At 41.3% G+C, this 20,187-nt stretch overlaps 1 protein-coding gene across 4 annotated transcripts in view; it reads left to right on the top strand.

Moving 5' to 3' along the window:
* Positions 1-20,037, top strand: part of LOC138978261 (mesenchyme-specific cell surface glycoprotein-like) — a 20,163-nt gene extending 126 nt beyond the window's left edge. Inside the window, exons 1-13 of one of the 4 annotated variants that reach the window (XM_070350937.1) lie at positions 1,230-1,324; positions 1,918-2,097; positions 2,787-2,900; positions 3,366-3,518; positions 6,083-6,257; positions 7,849-7,999; positions 8,803-8,920; positions 12,847-13,020; positions 16,862-16,933; positions 17,795-17,849; positions 18,407-18,620; positions 19,220-19,443; positions 19,832-20,037. In XM_070350937.1, coding sequence (XP_070207038.1) covers positions 1,920-2,097; positions 2,787-2,900; positions 3,366-3,518; positions 6,083-6,257; positions 7,849-7,999; positions 8,803-8,920; positions 12,847-13,020; positions 16,862-16,933; positions 17,795-17,849; positions 18,407-18,620; positions 19,220-19,443; positions 19,832-19,919 — 1,716 coding nt within the window. In that variant the 5' untranslated portion in view covers positions 1,230-1,324; positions 1,918-1,919 and the 3' untranslated portion in view covers positions 19,920-20,037. The other 3 variants (XM_070350946.1, XM_070350930.1, XM_070350951.1) reach the window with 3 other exon arrangements.
* The last annotated feature ends 150 nt before the right edge of the window (positions 20,038-20,187 follow it).

Here is a 20,187-nt window from a genome sequence, read left to right on the forward strand (position 1 = left end):
TCAAAAGCTTTACACAACTATCCACCTCCGGGACAACCTGTGTCTGTCTGGCCTGTCTGAAAACACCTCCGCGTGAGGGATTTTGCAGCCAGCGCAGTGAAGATAAAGAGGGAAACATTTTCTCTGCTCGCGCGGCAGCAAGCAGGATGTCTCTGAACTGTATCTCACAGATGACTACACACACCTTCAGTGTTGCCAGCCAAATGAAACTTCATGCGGGTTGTCAGTTCCCCTCTCCCGCCAAATTTTGATTAACATTTCCCGTGATCACGTTCTGGGGATGAAGGCTGTGTGCGGTATGCCAACATGGATCCAAACACCATGTTTTAGAATGTTCTTATGTAATCAAACACAATATCTTGTCGTAAAGTACCCAAGATAAAAATAATTATCTCTCTCGCCGGGACTGATAGACTTAGCCTACATGTAGTCTTTTGACGTAATTATAGTTCATGCGGGACTTGATGTGGGCCTGATCAAGGCCCACGATATCCTGCCCGGACAATGATGAACATAAATTCGTTAACAATTGCGGTTTCCGACCACACAAAAATGTGTAGTTTTCGACTCCTTTCAAGAAGGTCAATGAAAATTGGTATAATTTCAAATGAATAGATGCCTTTGGCGTCCCGTCGCGATATAACCTTCGTGGTTGAAAACGACACCAAATAAAGAAAGAAAGAATGCCTTTGGCGTGACTGAAAGCTCAAGGGGCTCCGTGCACCTCGAAGTTTCAAGCACAGTAACTATATAAGGATTTCGCCTTTTTGGTTGACGTCGAGGCTGATAACTTCTCTTATTTGATTTGATTATTTTGATTCAGGCCACGAATGCCATTTACAGATTTAATTTGCTGAGGAAGGAAGAATTTCAGACTCTGTGGGCCTAGAAATTCCACGTTGTTGTTGTTGTTGTTGTTGTTGTTGTTGTTGTTGTTGTTGTTGTTGTTGTTGTTGTTGTTGTTGTCGTCGTCGTCGTTGTTGTTGTTGTTGTTGTTGTTGTTGTTGTTGTTGTTGTTGTTGTTGTTGTTGTTGTTGTTGTTGTTGTTGCTGGTCTGTGGGTTTTTTTGTGGGTTTTTTGAATTTAGGAAATTATTTACATCGTCAGAGGTAGCTTGGGGTGTGACACAGCTTCTACCCAAACCACCACAGAACAAAAGAACGTGAGCTGAGATAAATCAACTGGGAGAAAAAAGATAACAAAACCACCGTCCTTATGGCTTTACTGTTGTGATCCTACTTTTCATTCTCAGGAGGTTTTCTTTTTTGGGTCATCAAACGTATTTTGAAACCATTTATTTTGGGCCTGATCCGCTATCAAGTAAGTAAGTACACGTACGTTCCAAAAAATATCTATCTCATTTAAATTCCTGTAGGTCACCGTGTGGTCACATTTCATTCCAAACAGGTTTGATTGATTGATTGATTGATTGATTGATTGATTGATTGATTGATTGATTGATTCTTTTCTTCTTGTTATCGTAGTTGTTGTTATTGTCGTCATCGTTATAATCGACATCATCGTCGTGTTGTTGTTTTTGTCATCATAGTTGACGTTGTTGTTCCAGTTGATTTTATCAGTACAAGTTTTTGCATTCCCCATCATTATCGGTGGAAGTAATCGCTTGTTTTCTTGCCTGCTTGCTCGCTCGCTTGCTCGTTGGTTGGTTGGTTGGTTGGTTGGTTGGTTGGTTGGTTCGTTTGTTTGTTTGTTTGTTGGTTGGTTGGTTGGTTGGTTGGTTCGTTCGTTCGTTCGTTTGTTGGTACGTTCCTTCGTTCCTTCATTCGCTAGTTTGTTTATTCGTCCGCTCGTTCGTTCGCTCGTTCGTTCGTTTCGCCATGAAACACTTGTTTATTTTAGTCGCTGCAAACCCTTAATGTTTTCACATAGTCTGGTACCAGCTGTATTCCTTTGCAGATATGCGGGCGTGGTACAATGTGTGTGTGTTGCTGGTGGCCGGACTGTCCGAGTGCCGCCTGGTGCTGGACACCGGAGCCTACCTCAAGCTGCCGGACGGTGCCAACAAGTACACCTGGAACGCCGGCACCGCCACCAAGGCCTCTTATGACCCCGTGGAGAACCTCCTCTATGTCATCGGTCAGTTCTTACTCATTATGTACAGTAGTGGAACCTGTCTATAACGACCACACAAGAGACCGGCTAACAGTGGTCGTTATTGATAGGTGGTCGCTGTGGAAAGGGGAATTAAGTAGGGGTGGGGAGTTGTCAAGGATTCTTTGAGGTGGTCGTAATGGGCAGCTGGTGTTTATCGACATGTGGTAGCTGGGGCAGGTTCGACTGTACAATTAAAGCTTACAGCAAAGACGGTCACTGGTTTGGGCAAATCCTTGTGCTTTCCCGCCAACACGCCGGTGCATTACAAAATAACTTCTTTTTTTCCAACAATATACAGCTCTCACTCTAAGAAGTACGTGTGCTGCAGAATGGTGCTCTACATTATTTAATTCACATTGAAAATCTTCTTTTCATAAACCGAGACTTGAAAACTGTGATTGTGCAAAATTTCTGTTTGAACAAATCTGCAAAGCATTCTGCAGCAAAACGCAACCGGACGTCGGTCGTCGATCATAAAAGTGACTTTGCAAATAACATTCTATCGGCATTACTGTAGAGTGTTTGCCAGTTATTTGTTAATATCTTCGACCACCCAGACATTGAACAATCTTGAAATAGACTGAACAATCGATCAATCGACACACAAAAACACGACTTTTCAACGGCCAACCAGTTAGAATGTGTGATTTAAGGCCCTTTGTGCAAACCAGGTCACACGGCGGACGTTGTGCACGTGGTGAACATGACAGACCCCGGGAACCCGGTACGTCTCTTCACCAAGCGCTTCAGCCCGCTCAACCAGGGCCTGCCCAACGATGTGCAAGGTGGGTAACTTTGCTCACAGAATCTTCTTTTTCTTCTCCTTTTCGTTCACCAGAGAAGGGCTGAAGAAAGATGTTTGCCGCGTGATTGGTAGCTTCCTGGTCACGTGCAGGGCCGGTAGGAATTTAAACCAGTACCCTGTTCTCACGTGTGTGTGTGTACGTGTGTGTGTGTGTGTGTGTGTGTGTGTGTGTGTGTGTGTGTGTGTGTGTGTGTGTGTGTGTGTGTGTGTGTGTTTGTGTGTCTATCTGTGTGACTGTCTGTCTGTCTAGCTGTCTGTCTGTCTGTCTGTCTGTGTACGTGTGCATGCGTGCGTGCCGCGGTGAGTGCATGTGTGCGTGTTGTTGTTGTTTTTGATGTTTATTGCATCTGTGTTATCGAGGCTAAAATAAAGACTCCGATATCAGCAAAGAAGTAAGAAACTCCCCATATCTAGAATCTCGAGCTCCTTCTTTCATCACGTGCAGTGTGTCGCAGCAAAGTGCCCGGTGGTGGCGGTCAGCTGGCAGTGTCGTTTGAATCAGCCGGCCTGAACCAGAAAGGGCATGTCCACTTCTATGCTCTCATGGAGTCTAACAACTTCCAGAACTATCTGACCGATGCGCTGGACGTTGTCACTAGTAAGTATGGCTGCATGTTCACGCACGCGCACACACACACACACACACACACACACACACACACACACACACACACTCACTCACTCACTTTATAATTATATCCATCAACTATGAAGACAACAATCACGATTACAGCAAGTACATACTTGCAAACAAGGAATATTTGGTTAGTTTTTGTTTTGAAAGATGCTTTGACCGCTGGAATACATGGAGAACATTTATATACTCATAAAAAAAGGTCCTAGAACTTGTATACCTGTTTTATTTGAAGTATCTTTGTTCAGAAACCTTTCTATCTTCGAGTTGGTTAGAGGTTTTGGGGGTAGGGGCAGGGGTAGATAGTTGGTCGATCTGCCTAATGGGTGAATATGTAGGCCGATCACTGGGTAGCTATTGATGGGTACACAAAAGTTAAGCACGTGCATTATTGCTTTTCTGCTTTCAAGCCTACCTGTTTCCACTCTATTTCCCCCGTTGAACAAATTTCACAAAGCTTCTCCAGTCGGTCAGCATGATGTCAAATTGTGTCATTCCTAATTGAAGCAGCAGTTCTTCCCGTGTAAACTATTTGACTCACCACCTTTACACAGGATAAGACGGAGTTCTCCACTCAGACACATACCAAAACTAACAGCCTTGGAGCTTGCTGTGCAGAGTTGGACTTTTTGGACGAATTTATTTCGCAGATTGACAGTAGTGCTAGTTCTGTGAAAGATTAATTTATCAAAAAGTTCCGACTTGCACACAAAGCACCCAGGTTATTACACCCCCGGTATAGGGGTGTGTATAGGTTTCACTCGATGTGTTTGTGTTCGCAAGTAGATCTCAAGAATGAACGGACCGATCGTCACCAAACTTGGTGAACAGGTTCTATACATTCCTGAGACGGTCCGTACAAAAATTGGGACCAGTCAAACACACGGTTAGGGAGTTATTGGTGGATTAAAATTATACAAGGCCTGGTATAGACGGACACCCCCGTTGGTCAAAGGGAAATAACCATTCTCACTGCCACCAACTGAGAAGGTTATTTCCCTTTGACGGGGGTGTAGTTCCTATCGGAGGAATTTCTTGTTTCTTTCTTTATTTGGTGTTTAACGTCAATTTCAACCGTTCAAGGTTATATCGCGACGGTCCCAGGTTATTTGATTTTCGACAAAGTGAACACTCTAAATAGAATTGTTCTACTTTTGAACACTCTCACTGTAACCAGCTTTGAATACAGCGTGAGTTGCAAAGAAGTGTACGTGGCACATGGTCAACAGTCAGTTCCAACGTGAACACTAAAGTAGTTATATAAGCGTTAACTTTCAAGCACCTCTGTACATTTTGATCACATAAGTACAAATAATGTGTCCATAACATTTAGAGTGTATGTGTCAAAAGGAAAGATCTGGTCTTATTCCACATACATTGGAACCCCCCCCCCCCCTCCCCCCCCCCCCCCCCTCCCCCCCCCCCCCCCCTCCCCCCCCCCCCCCACCTTCAAAAATCTAAACAAAATCAGGTCTTAAAAGGGAGGGAGTATTAACAAGTCGCGTAAGGCGAAAATACAATATTTAGTCAAGTAGCTGTCGAACTCACAGAATGAAAGTGAACGCAATGCCATTTTTCAGCAAGACCGTATACTCGTAGCATCGTCAGTCCACCGCTCATGGCAAAGGCAGTGAAATTGACAAGAAGAGCGGGGTAGTAGTTGCGCTAAGAAGGATAGCACGCTTTTCTGTACCTCTCTTTGTTTTAACTTTCTGAGCGTGTTTTTAATCCAAACATATCATATCTATATGTTTTTGGAATCAGGAACCGACAAGGAATAAGATGAAAGTGTTTTTAAATTGATTTGGACAATTTAATTTTGATCATAATTTTTATATATTTAATTTTCAGAGCTTGTTTTTAATCCGAATATAACATATTTATATGTTTTTGGAATCAGCAAATGATGGAGAATAAGATAAACGTAAATTTGGATCGTTTTATAAATTTTTATATTTTTTTTTACAATTTTCAGATTTTTAATGACCAAAGTCATTAATTAATTTTTAAGCCACCAAGCTGAAATGCAATACCGAACCCCGGGCTTCGTCGAAGATTACTTGACCAAAATTTCAACCAATTTGGTTGAAAAATGAGGGCGTGACAGTGCCGCCTCAACTTTCACGAAAAGCCGGATATGACGTGATCAAAGACATTTATCAAAAAAATGAAAAAAACGTTCGGGGATTTCATACCCAGGAACTCTCATGTCAAATTTCATAAAGATCGGTCCAGTAGTTTAGTCTGAATCGCTCTACACACACACACACACACACGCACGCACACACGCACGCACATACACCACGACCCTCGTTTCGATTCCCCCTCGATGTTAAAATATTTAGTCAAAACTTGACTAAATATAAAAAGGAGGTAAATTTACAGAGGCTGAGAAAGGAGGGTCTTAAAAAGGAGGAAGTCTTATAATTATTAGTTGTTTTTTTTATCAAAAGGGGGGTTCCACTGTAAAAGCCTGGCAAAATCTAAGATGGTGCATGGGCCCTACAAAGTTCCATATGTTATTTCAGCGGAATCGTACGACCCACGGTCAGTGGGGTGGACGGAGAACTGCACGGGGCTGGTGGTGGCCTCAGAGGGTCTGCCTCACGAGCTGAACAAGGCGTTTGAAGACCCGCCTGCTGACATCGAGGTCCTCCTCCCCAACTTCGGAACTACTGTGGACAGGCGCGAGATTCCTATCAGGTCTGTGGTATTTGAGAGGCGAGGTGTGAAAGGATAGGGAAATAAGTGTAAAGCCTGATATCATTTGAGCAAAGTCGACTTCGCGAAGTCTAATCCACGAAGCTCGCTGCACGAAGCTTCAGGGCTGATATGTTGGTAAAAAAGACTTTGCGAACATCACGGTGCTCGCTGCACGAAGCTTTGGGACTGAATTTTCGGTAAAAAAACAACAACAACAAAGACTTTGCGAACGTAACGGAGCTCGCTGCACGAAAGCTTTGGGACTGAATTTTCGGTAAAAAAAAAAAAAAAGACTTTGCGAACGTCACGGAGCTCGCTGCACGAAGCGTTGAGACTGAATTTTCGGTAAAAAACAAAAACAAAAAACTTTGCGAACGTAACGAAGCTCGCTGCACGAAGCTTTGGTACTGAATTTTCGGTGAAAAGACTTCGCGCTTCACGGAGCTCGCTGCACGAAGCTTTGGTACTGAGTTTTCGGTAAAAAACAAAAACAAAAAACTTTGCGAACGTAACGAAGCTCGCTGCACGAAGCTTTGGGACTGAATTTTCGGTAAAAAACAAACAAACAAAAAAGACTTTGCGAACGTCACGGAGCTCGCTGCACGAAGCTTTGGGACTGAATTTTCGGTAAAAAAACCACACAAAAAAAGACTTTGCGAACGTCACGGAGCTCGCTGCACGAATCTTTGGGACTGAATTTTCGGTTAAAAAAAAAAAACACACAAAAAGACTTTGCGAACGTCACGGAGCTCGCTGCACAAAGCTTTGGGACTGAATTTTCGGTAAAAAAATAAAAATAAAAAAAGACTGCGAACGTAACGGAGCTCGCTGCACGAAGCTTTGGGACTGAATTTTCGGTAAAAAAAATTTAAAAAAAAAGACTTTGCGAACGTCGCCAAGGCAACGTCGGGCTGAATTAAGGACAGCCTTCAGTTTTGACTTTCAAAAGACCTAAGAATACAGTCGAACTTGTCTATAGCGACCGCCCAAGGGACCCACTAAAAGTGGTCGTTGTAGACAGGTGGTCGTTATCGAAATGTGAATTGTATTGGACAGAACCTCGTCGGGGGGTCATGACTGGTTATGGCACTACGACGGACAGGCGGGTGGTGTGTAGGATGTGGAAGAAAAGGGAAACAGGTGGCAGAGAGAATATGGGACGATGTCTGAAATATTGTGAAGGCAGTGGAAAAGATGTGAACTGTGCGACAGAACGAAGAGAGTTGACAGGAAAGACTTGGATGTCATTGTCCATGCAGCAGACTTTGCAGTGTTGCACGTGTTTCTCAATCTGGCTGGAGATCAACACATTATACTTGAGAGAATTGGTTTAAACAGTACGTGTCAGAAGCCTATCATAATAGATAGTATTTCATCCACTTGTGACAGTGTATATTCAGTTACATAAATACAAAGCCATGGAGCGTATGTGATAATACAGGAGTACAACCAGATAAACTTATCAATGTACGTGCTCTTAGAAACAAACGAGTAATGTGGCGGACGATATTGTAAACTTGAGAGATTTTTTTCAATTATTACAGAATATTGCACCAGGTAACAGTCCTAAAGACTACCATGTGTGTTGCAGTGAGAGCAAGGCAGCAGCGGCCAAAGTCCGCCAGGTGTTTGAGAAGTGTACATCGGGAACGGGTGCCAACCAGACGTCCACGCTCAAACAGGCCCTGGAACCCACAGCGGTGCACGTCGACACCAATGACGTTGCCTACATCCTCTTCCAGGTGACCGTTTTGTAGACATTTAATTAAAGTTACCTTCCTTCCCTCTGTTCACCTTTTATAAAAATGTAGATGGGTCCGTCCAGCTTTATATTTGGGATAAGAGCACTCTTTCTCATAAACACGTGTTGATTTTTGTGAATCTTTATCAAATGAGGATGAAAGGAGGACAGGCGCTTGTTCATTTCATTGGTTGTTACCCTCTCAGCTGCCAGAAAATTGGTTCCGCATTACTCTCACTTAGTCTTGTTGCACACTTACGGATAAGACAAAGGATGATGCTGTAATGTAGGAAGTGTTCGGTTTCCAGGCATCGCCGTAATTATGTTAATTCTTTCTTTCTTTATTTGGTGTTTAACGTCGTTTTCAACCATTCAAGGTTATATCGCGACGGATTATGTTAATTCCTATAGTCCTTCGTCATTGTTGCAAAGATGAGACTCCGCGCGTGGAGAGTTCCACACTGTGCAGGCGTTCATTCTGAACCTTCTTCTTCTTCTTCTTCTTCTTCTTTCTTTCTTCTTCTTCTTCTTCTTCTTCTTCTTCTTCTTCTTCTTCTTCTTCTTCTTCTTCTTCTTCTTCTTCTTCTTCTTCTTCTTCTTCTTCTTCTTTTTCTTCTTCTTCTTTTTCTTCTTCTTCTTTTTCTTCTTCGATTGTGAGCTGCAACTCTCACGGACACTCGAATTTTGCAAGAGTGGGATTTTACGTGCTTGACCGTTTCGCCCCACGGAGCAATTTTAAGCCTTCGACACTAAACCCTGACAAATATAGCTGATGAATTCTGTTTGTGCGCGTGCTGTCTGCAGGATAACAACGCCATCGCCTCGCTCAACCTGACGAACCCGTTTGCTGAGCTGGAGTTCTTCAGCCTGGGAACCAAGGACTGGTCTCGGTTTGAATTTGACGGCGCTTACGAGGACAGCGGTAAGTACATGTAACCAAGTGCACGAAGCACTCTAACCAACTTTGGGTGTAAAGCCAGTCAAACAGGAGTTAGGTCGGGCTAATTTAATAGCCCTATCAAATTCTGCTGCTGCTGAACTCCAAGAGCATACCAAGTGACAACGGCAGCCAGACCCTATCACAAACAGCTCTCCACATATGACGGATGTCTTACCCGAGACGGGAAAAAAACCGAAGCGCTACTATAAATAGCGAATGCTTTAGGCGGGCAGACAACTCTGTAAATGCAGAGTAGCTACTGTGAAAGGGGGACTACTGTATTAGCTGTTCACATGTATTAACTATAAAACCCTGTAGCTGCACGTATATACGACTGTTGGCTTACAGAATTATTCAAAGCAAACAGACGGACAGGCATTATACTCACAATCTCTAGTATAGACCATCTGCATGGATCGTATGGACGCTGTTCAATGTAGCTGCGTAGCAGTTTCAGGCCGTGAAAAGTGTTGCTTGGTACTTGAATTGCTAGAAATACTATACTATGTTGAGAAAAGGGAAAGCTTTTAATTGATTTCATTGTCTCATATTTTCTGTTTCTTCTTTAGCGCCGTCTTTATCAGTCAGACTATTCATTTTAGTCTCTCTCTCTCTCTCTCTCTCTCTCTCTCTCTCTCTCTCTCTCTCTCTCTCTCTCTCTCTCTCTCTCTCTCTCTCTCTCTCTCTCTCTCTCTCGCTCTCTCTCTATCTCTCTCTCTCTCTCAGACGCAGATAGTTTATTCAATAGGCCATAGCCCCTTATGAAGGGGTGTGAACAAACGGTTCACATTGCATATAAATTAAACTCAACAGGTGCACACAAAAAAGGTACAAAATAATAATCGCACAACACATACATTACACGGCATTTAACTAGGAGGTTACAACATCTCTTAATTTAAAAGCTTTATACAAATACAGGGATACATTTCGGACAACAGTTTCTTGAGGTGATGCTAAAAGCAAGCTGAGTCGGAAAATGCTTGGGTTCTTATAATATTTAAATGGGATCAAATTTTCTCTTAATTTGTTATAGTATGGACAACACAAAACAAAATGGACTTCATCTTCTTGGTTTTGTTTACAAAGAGGACACATCAAATCATCGGCATTATGTTTTCTATATCGGTAAGCATGCACTGCAATTTCTGAAATGCCGAATCGAAACCTGGTCATAATAAACTTTAAATGCCTATCCATATTCGACAAAAGATAGGGTTTAATGTCATGTACAGTACAAAATGTCCGATAAACAGCAAATCTATCACTATTTTGCATATGATAATCCCACTCTTGCCATCTGCAATCGACCAACCTTTCCCTAAAAACACGCAAAAAATATTTTTCATTAACAACGCCCTGATTCCACCACACAAAACCAAAACCGTACTCATACAATTTACAACGGACACCTGAGGCCCAGTTCGTTTTACCACTTTCATCCATTTTATACAACATTTCATAGGATTTACGAGGAAGTCTGTGCGCCTCCATCTTTAACAATTTCAACCAGTAGCTAATGCATCTTAAAATAGAATTCAAATATATCGGATATCTGTTTGTCTCGCCATATACAAGATCATTAGGTGTTCGCATTCGAACTCCCAAGAACTTCTTCAGTGCAAATAAATGGACTTTTTCACACTGCAGAGCAGCCTTATCCAGTCCCCATATCTCAGCACCATACTGTACTATTGGTTGTACTTGGGAATCAAACAACTTCAAAAAAACATTCAAACTATTATTATTAAGCACAGATAATCTTTGTATAATACACATCAGAGCATTTTTGGCCCGGCTTGAGAGATCGCAACAGGCAGCAGTAAAACTAAGTCGAGTTGAAAACAATATTCCTAAATACTTATACACGTTTACAACAGGTAATATATCACCCCCATATGTCCATCTTTCCCTTGCACTCAAATATCCACCCTTCCTAAACACAATAATGTTACTTTTACTCATGTTTACCTTTAAATGAAGAGAAGACACTGTCCTGCGTAAATTATTTAACTGAGTCTGTAGACCCACAACTGTCTCTGATAACAACAATAAATCATCAGCAAGCAAAAGAATAAACAATTCCAAATAATCATCAGTAAATGTGGCACCATGTCTTCCATTCTCAATTATCTCAAGTGCTAACTCATTAATAAAGAGAGAAAATAAAACTGGGCTACATACATCGCCCTGTTTAACACCAAATGTACAATTAATATAATCCGTAAACTTTGCTCCACATCTCACTTTTATTTTTACATTATCATACATACTCTTCACACACCTAAAGAGTTTCCCTTTTATTCCGTTTTTTAACAGAATTGGCCAGAGCAAAGCTCTATTGATGGAATCAAACGCTTTCTCAAAATCTATAAAGGCAACATACAGCTTACGATTCAAAGAAAATTGTTTCTGTACAAAGGCCAAAAGTGTAAACATATGATCAATAGTGGAATAATTCTTCTTAAAACCAGCTTGATATTCCCCCGTACTGTTATTACATTCAATCCATTCTTGCAACCTGTTGAATTAATCACAGTACTATAGACCTTGCTACTAACATTACACAGCGAAATTCCACGATAATTATTTGGATCATTCACATCGCCTTTCTTAAACAAAGGGATAACAATGGACTCTGTCCAGCTTTCTGGAAATACACCCTTGGAAAACAAAAAATTAAACAAGTGTACCAAAAAGTCAATCCCTGGAGAAAAAACATTTTTCAACAGTTCTCCTATTATTCCATCAGGCCCAGCAGACTTTTGAGGTTTTAACTTTCTCATTGCAATCAAAACTTCTTCTTTTGAAATAGGTCTCTGTCTCTGTCTCTGTCTCTCTCTCTCTCTCTCTCTCTCTCTCTCTCTCTCTCTCTCTCTCTCTCTCTCTCTCTCTCTCTCTCTCTCTCTCTCTCTCTCTCTCTCTGTTTGCAATACTTTATGATTAGCGTTGCCATTTATAACTTTTTTTCGTCAAAGTCAAAAATTTTACTCTCTTTATTAGTTCATTGCTTGGACCATCTGGGGGACATTCTAACACCAGTCCCACTTCTTTATTAAGTTGTTCTGTTGTGTCTCTTGTTTGTCCACTGCAAAGGCCGTCAGATCGAGGTTCTTGTGAATGTGTTGTTTTGTCCTGAATGAAACGTTCCAAAAGATTTAACCTTTCTTGTTTTTACATTTAGTCAAGTTTTGACTAAATGTTTTAACATAGAGGGGGAATCGAGACGAGGGTCGTGGTGTCTGTGTGATTGAAATTTTGGCCAAGCAATCTTCGACGAAGGCCGGACTTCGGTATTGCATTTCAGCTTGGTGGCTTAAAAATTAATTAATGACTTTGGTCATTAAAAATCTGAAAATTGTAAAAAAAAATTAAAAAAATTATAAAACGATCCAAATTTACGTTCATCTTATTCTTCATCATTTTCTGATTCCAAAAACATATAACTATGTTATATTTGGATTAAAAACAAGCTCTGAAAATTAAAAAAATTAAAATTATGATCAAAATTAAATTTTCGAAATCAATTTAAAAACACTTTCATCTTATTCCTTGTCGGTTCCTGATTCCAAAAACATATAGATATGATATGTTTGGATTAAAAACACGCTCAGAAAGTTAAAACGAAGAGAGGTACAGTAAAGCGTGCTATGAAGCACAGCGCAACCGCTACCGCGCCAAACAGGCTCGCACTTTCACTGCCTTTTGCACTAGCGGCGGACTACGTTCAATTTCATTCTGTGAGTTCCACAGCTTGACTAAATGTAGTAATTTCGCCTTACGCGACTTGTTTGTTGTTCTTATTGATCTGTATAGTTTGATAACGACTGACTAGATGTTTTTATATCGCTTCACGCGGCTTGTTTTATTCTTACTCTCTGTGCCATAATGTTTCGACCATGATGCAGGTATCAACCTCCAGTCTCGGCAGATCGTGAGCTTCTACCAGCCCCGTGACATGGTGAGCTTTGAGGTGGACGGCAAGGTATGGCTGGCCACGGCAGACACCGGCTCTCCCCGCCGCGTGTCCCTCACCTCCTGCAGGTTTGACGACAGCGTGGCGGCCTCTAGCTGGAGAAAGGGTCAGTTGCAGCGTGTGTTCTTCTTGGAGGTGGTATTGTTGTTGTTGTTGGTGGTGTTGTTGTTGTTGTTGTTGATGGTGTTGTTGTTGCTGCTGCTGCTGTTGTTACATTTAGTCAAGTTTTGACTAAATGTTTTAACATAGAGGGGGGAATCGAGACGAGGGTCGTGGTGTATGTGTGTGTGTGTGTGTGTGTGTGTGTGTGTGTGTGTGTGTGTGTGTGTGTGTGTGTGTGTGTGTGTGTGTGTGTGTGTGTGTGTGTGTGTGTGTCTGTGTGTGTGTGTAGAGCGATTCAGCCTAACCTACTCGGCCGATCTTTATGAAATTTGACATGAGAGTTCCTGGGTATGATATCCCCGGATGTTTTTTTCTTTTTTTCGATAAATACCTTTGATGACGTCATATCCGGCTTTTTGTAAAAGTTGAGGCGGCACTGTCACACCCTCATTATATTTAGTCAAGTTTTGACTAAATATTTTAACATCGAGGGGGAATCGAAACGAGGGTCGTGGTGTATGTGCGTGTGTCTGTGTGTCTGTGTGTGTGTGTGTGTGTAGAGCGATTCAGACTAAACTACTGGACCGATCTTTATGAAATTTGACATGAGAGTTCCTGGGTATGAAATCCCCGAACGTTTTTTTCAATTTTTTGATAAATGTCTTTGATGACGTCATATCCGGCTTTTCGTGAAAGTTGAGGCGGCACTGTCACGCCCTCATTTTTCAACCAAATTGGTTGAAATTTTGGTCAAGTAATCTTCGACAAAGCCCGGACTTCGGTATTGCATTTCAGCTTGGTGGCTTAAAAATTAATTAATGACTTTGGTCAATAAAAATCTGAAAATTGTAAAAAAAAATAAAAATTTATAAAACGATCCAAATTTACGTTTATCTTATTCTCCATCATTTGCTGATTCCAAAAACATATAAATATGTTATATTTGGATTAAAAACAAGCTCTGAAAATTAAATATATAAAAATTATTATCAAAATTAAATTGTCCAAATCAATTTAAAAGCACTTTCATCTTATTCCTTGTCGGTTCCTGATTCCAAAAACATATAGATATGATATGTTTGGATTAAAAACACGCTCAGAAAGTTAAAACAAAGAGAGGTACAGAAAAGCGTGCTATCCTTCTTAGCGCAACTACTACCCCGCTCTTCTTGTCAGTTTCACTGCCTTTGCCATGAGCGGTCGACTGACGATGCTACGAGTATACGGTCTTGCTGAAAAATGGCATTGCGTTCAGTTTCATTCTGTGAGTTCGACAGCTACTTGACTAAATATTGTATTTTCGCCTTACGCGACTTGTTTTTCAATTAAATTGATTGAAATTTTGGCCAAGCAATCTTCGACGAAGGCCGGGGTTTGGTTTTGCATTTCAGCATGGTGGCTTAAAAACTAATGAGTGAGTTTAGTCATTAAAAATCGGAAACTTGTAATTAAAATTATTTTTTTATTAAACGATCCAAAAACAATTTCATCTTATTCTTCGTCATTTTCTGATTCCAAAAACATATACATATGTTATATTTGGATTAAAAACAATCTCTGAAAATTAAAAATATAAAAATTATGATCAAAATTAAATTTCCGAAATCGATTCAAAAACTATTTCATCTTATTTCTTGTCGATTTATGATTCCAAAAACATATAGATATGATATGTTTGGATTAAAAACACGCTCACAAAGTTAAAACGAAGAGAGGTACAGTAAAGCGTGCTATGAAGCACAGCGCAACCGCTGCCGCGCCAAACAGGCTCGTCACTTTCACTGCCTTTTGCACTAGCGGCGGACTACGTTCAGTTTCATTCTGTGAGTTCCACAGCTTGACTAAATGTAGTAATTTCGCCTTACGCGACTTGTTACATTTAGTCAAGTTTTGACTAAATGTTTTAACATAGAGGGGGGAATCGAGACGAGGGTCGTGGTGTATGTGTGTGTGTCTGTCTCTCTGTCTGTGTGTGTGTGTACAGCGATTCAGACTAAACTACTGGACCGATCTTTATGAAATTTGACATGAGAGTTCCTGGGTATGATATCCTCAGACGTGTTTTTCATTTTTTTGATTAATGTCTTTGATGACGTCATATCCGGCTTTTCGTGAAAGTTGAGGCGGCACTGTCACGCTCTCATTTTTCAACCAAATTGGTTGAAATTTTGGTCAAGTAATCTCCGACAAAGCCCGGACTTCGGTATTGCATTTCAGCTTGGTGGCTTAAAAATTAATTAATGACTTTGGTCATTAAAAATCTAAAAATTGTAAAAACATTATTTTTTTTATAAAACGATCCCAATTTACGTTCATCTTATTCTCCATCATTTTCTGATTCCAAAAACATATAAATATGTTATATGTGGATTAAAAACAAGCTCTGAAAATTAAAAATATAAAAATTATGATCAAAATTAAATTTTCGAAATCAATTTAAAAACACTTTCATCTTATTCCTTGTCGGTTCTTGATTCCAAAAACATATAGATATGATATGTTTGGATTGAAAACACGCTCAGAAAGTTAAAACGAAGAGAGGTACAGAAAAGCGTGCTATCCTTCTCAGCGCAACTACTACCCCGCTCTTCTTGTCAATTTCACTGCCTTTGCCATGAGCGGTGGACTGACGATGCTACGAGTATACGGTCTTGCTGCGTTGCATTGCGCTCAGTTTCATTCTGTGAGTTCGACAGCTACTTGACTAAATGTTGTATTTTCGCCTTACGCGACTTGTTTTTGTTTTTGAGTCACTTGAGAAAAAGTGACTCTATGTAATCGGTCAGTGTTAGTCTGTCCGGCCGGCCGTCCGGCCGGCCGTCCGTAGACACCACCTTAACGTTGGACTTTTCTCGGAAACTATCAAAGCGATCGGGCTCATATTTTGTTTAGTCGTGACCTCCAATGACCTCTACACTTTAACGATGGTTTCGTTGACCTTTGACCTTTTTCAAGGTCACAGGTCAGCGTCAAAGGAAAAATTAGACATTTTATATCTTTGACAAAGTTCATCGGATGTGATTGAAACTTTGTAGGATTATTCTTTACATCAAAGTATTTACATCTGTAGCCTTTTACGAACGTTATCAGAAAAACAAGGGAGATAACTAGCCTTTTCTGTTCGGCAACACACAACTTAACGTTGGGCTTTTCTCGGAAACTATAAAAGTGACCGGGCTCAAATTTTATGTGAACGTGACTCATTGTGTTGTGAATAGCAATTTCTTCCTGTCCATCTGATGCCTCATATAATATTCAGAACTGCGAAAGTGACTCGATCGAGCGTTTGCTCTTCTTGTTGTTGTTGTTGTTGTTGCTGCTGCTGCTGCTGCTGCTGCTGCTGCTGCTGCTCTTGTTCTTGTTGCTGTTCTTGTTGTTGTTGCAGTTGCTGCTGCTGCTGTTGTTGTTGTTGTTGTTGTTGTTGTTGTGCTGCTGCTGCTGCTGCTGCTGCTGCTGCTACTGCTGTTGTTGTTGTTGTGAAAAATAATGTATAGGTAAAGAGAAGAGAACACAACTGACAGGAAATAGCTTATGCCTGAAGAAGGTGTAAGTGCATTTTTTAAGAATACACTAGGTTAAAAAGAAGAGTAAACAGTTTACTCCGCTGTCCTGCCTGATTCATGTGCCAATATATTTTCTTGGATGTGTTCTCTCGGTTGCGGTTCATGTTTCCTGTGCGTCCACGCACCTCCTTGTGGAATTATTTCAGTCGCTTGTTGTGATCAAGGCTTTCATTCCACCAAGTGGTATGCGGACTGGTGATCTTTGACATGATCTCGGCCATCCAAGCGTGACTGAAATATTTTAAACAAACGAAGTTGACCATCATGCCTGTGTTTTTTCAGCGTTCAGTGATGGCATGACATCTGATGAGGTCACCAAGCTGAAGGGCGAAATGGCCGCAGGCTCCCAGATTGGTAAGGATGATGATGATGATGATGATGATGATGATGATGATGATGATGATGATGATGATGATGATGATGATGATGATGATGATGATGATGAGGATGATGAGGATGAGGATGATGAGGATGAAACCTATGATGAAACCGATGATGATATAGAGGAGAGGTTCGTCGACGATGATGCCGAAGATTACGATAAGCAAGAAAGTTCAAAAATATGAAACAGCGTTTGTACTTCTGAAGTTGATCACGACATGTATTTGTATTTATTCAATGCAGTATATTTATTTAACATTGCTCCGATTCAGAATGAATGTCTATATGACGTCATGCTGCTTTTGCTGTTGTTGCTTTTATATTTGTACTTCGGTTGCTATTTTTTTCCTCCTTCTTTTCTCCTTTTACAAATCCCCTTATCATTTCGACAGACGTTGTATTTGTCCGCCAAATCAAATATCATATTGCTTTTTAAGAGCACGTTTATAAGCTTAGGTTTTGTGCTCCATTTATTTAATTCATTGTATGCGGCATTGTTACTTGTAATTCTCAGAATTGTTTAGGGTTAAACTAATGTGTGAACATGATTGGAATTCGAACAGTCGCTTTTCTATTCTTCTTCTCTTCTTCTTCTTTGTTCATGGGCTTAGACTCCCACGTTCACTCATGTTTTTTAGCACGAGTGGATTTTTACGTGTATGACCGTTTTTACCCCGCTATTCAGGCAACATACGCCGATTTCGGGGGAGGCTATTCTATTCTATTTGGAATGTTTTGGGACCACTTACTTTTGCTTTGATTTTCAAACTCTATCCGTGTCAATCAGATTACCGTGATAATGACTAGTACAAATATGTATGAATTCTTTTCCAGGAAGAATCCCTGTAAGTTTGCTGAAGCAAGACACGGACGGCTGGGATCCTGTCTAGTGAGTTTGATCCTTTGTTTTCTATCACTCACAGTTATGTAATAATAATGATAATGATAATGAACACTTATTAATCGCCCGTTCTCATCAGACCTCACAGCGATGTACAATAGCAATGCCTTACGTCTCTGTCTCTGTCTCTGTCTCTGTCTCTGTCTCTGTCTCTCTCTCTCTCTCTCTCTCTCTCTCTCTCTCTCTCTCTCTCTCTCTCTCTCTCTTCCCATCCACAGTCAGGGCAACAACGCGGTATTCATAAAGTCGTGTGTATGACAACGGGGACGACCTTGAGCGATTTTGTTTTCTTTAGTTCGATTTCTTAATCCCCTTTTTTATTTGAGAATCTCCGCAGAAATCACAAAGACTTTGTCTATCTACAACCAAGGTTAGGACTTCGTTGCTAGGCCTACTTTCAGAGGCAGTGGGTTCTCCATCCTAGACTCAGTGGGCATGAAGCGTGTGTAAGACAGCGGGGACGACTTTGAGCGATTCTGTTTTCTTTATTTCGATAGCTTACTCCCCTTTGTTATTTGAGAATCGAAGACTTTGTCTATCTACAGCCAAGGCTATGACTTCGTGGCTACTTTCGGCGGTCGTGGGTTCTCCATCTTGGACCCAGTGGGCATGAAGCGTGTGTATGACAGCGGGGACGACTTTGAGCGTTACTTCACCACGCCGCAAGCCACTGACGAACAGAAGGCCATGTTTAATTCCTACGTCAGCAAGGTCACCGAGCCCCAGACGGCGCAGTTTGACAGACGATCCGCATACCTGGTAATTTATTTGTAGGGCATGAAAAATCCTGGACTCGATCGTCGAAATATCTCAGATATGTTAAGGTACACGCGAATTAATAGAATGTTTTCTTCTGTTTGGGCATAAGGTTGCAGTAACTGTCATTGTTTGAGGATGAAAGTCGCTTGTTTATTCAATGCTTGTGATTCTCTCAGGTACCAGAAGATGAGGTAACTAAACTGTCAAAAAGTCTAAGGGCAGGAAAAGTCCACATGAAACATTCCACATTATGCACCTCATTCAGTTATACTTTACTCTCTTGATTAATCGACTCTACCACTTCGGGCCCTTACAGCCACAAGCCGATAAGCCCAGCGCAATCAAACATTCTGTCTGTACATAGTGTTTTATTTTTTCTTTCTTTATTTCGTTCTTATTTTCTCTTTTCTTTCTTTTTTATTCATTTTCTTTTTTCTCTGTCTTTTTCTCTCTTCTTGTTTCCCTTTTCTTTTTTTTCTTTTTTTTTTGAGGGGGTGGGGGGTGGGGGTGGGGTCTGAATAGTCTCATTTACAAAGCTGAAAATAACGCCTTGAAGAACGATCCCGGTCACAGTATTGAAATGTCTGTTATTTCCTAAGGGCCCTCAACCGTCTGCCATCGCTGCCGGGGCGTTCAACTCGTCAACTCAAATGCTTGTGATCGCTAACGGCGTGACGGGCGGCCTGTACACCTACACCGTAACCTCGGGCCCGACAGTCACCTTTGAGAGCTACATACGCCGTGGCAATGCCGGACTCACCTGGGACGCTGCCTTCAAGCAGGATTCTGACGCAGTTGGCGAGCCATCCATTACTGACCTGCTGTACGTATCTATGGCTGGCCTTGTGTGGCACTTTGTGTTTTAATAGAGACTGTTCTGGAGGAGTGTACTGTGGGGTGAGAGGAAGGGGGGGAGGGAGGAGTGCGTTTTGCTGGAGGAGGGGGGCCAGGACCGGATGAAAGGGACACACACAAAGATAAACAGACAAACACACGCATGCGTATGCGGATGCGCGTACGCACACAAGGACACACACGCACACACACACACACACACACACACACACACACACACACACACACACACACACACACACACACACATTCTTATATATACCAACTCGCTTTGCCTTGAAATAACTCACAATGTTAATTGGAAAAGGTAAATAGACCAACTTTCGAAAAATGTTTTTTTATTGCGGGTGTTTCAGGTATATCGAGGATCAGGGGCAGAAAACTGTGGTTGCCGTCAGCCAAAGTGCAGGTGCATTGAGCTTCTACTCTGTTCGCGAGAGATAAACTATTGCCATCTTTCAATAAAAGTCCAGTAAAAACAAAAATCATAATTATTGTACTTACGAGTTCATGTTCGCACTTCACCCTCAGAACTGTCTCAAATAAAGAAACATATACTCTGTGTTCGAACTGAAATTGCATGAATTTTGAACTGTTTGTTTTTGGTGTCTGTCTGGTGGTGGTAGCGATGGTGGTGGTGACGGGGATAGTGGTAGTGGTACACGGAAACGGTTGCTGTGTTGAAATTATTTAGCACACTTTAGATCAAGCG

This window comes from Littorina saxatilis, linkage group LG1, assembly GCF_037325665.1.
Source record: "Littorina saxatilis isolate snail1 linkage group LG1, US_GU_Lsax_2.0, whole genome shotgun sequence".
NCBI lineage: Eukaryota > Metazoa > Mollusca > Gastropoda > Littorinimorpha > Littorinidae > Littorina > Littorina saxatilis.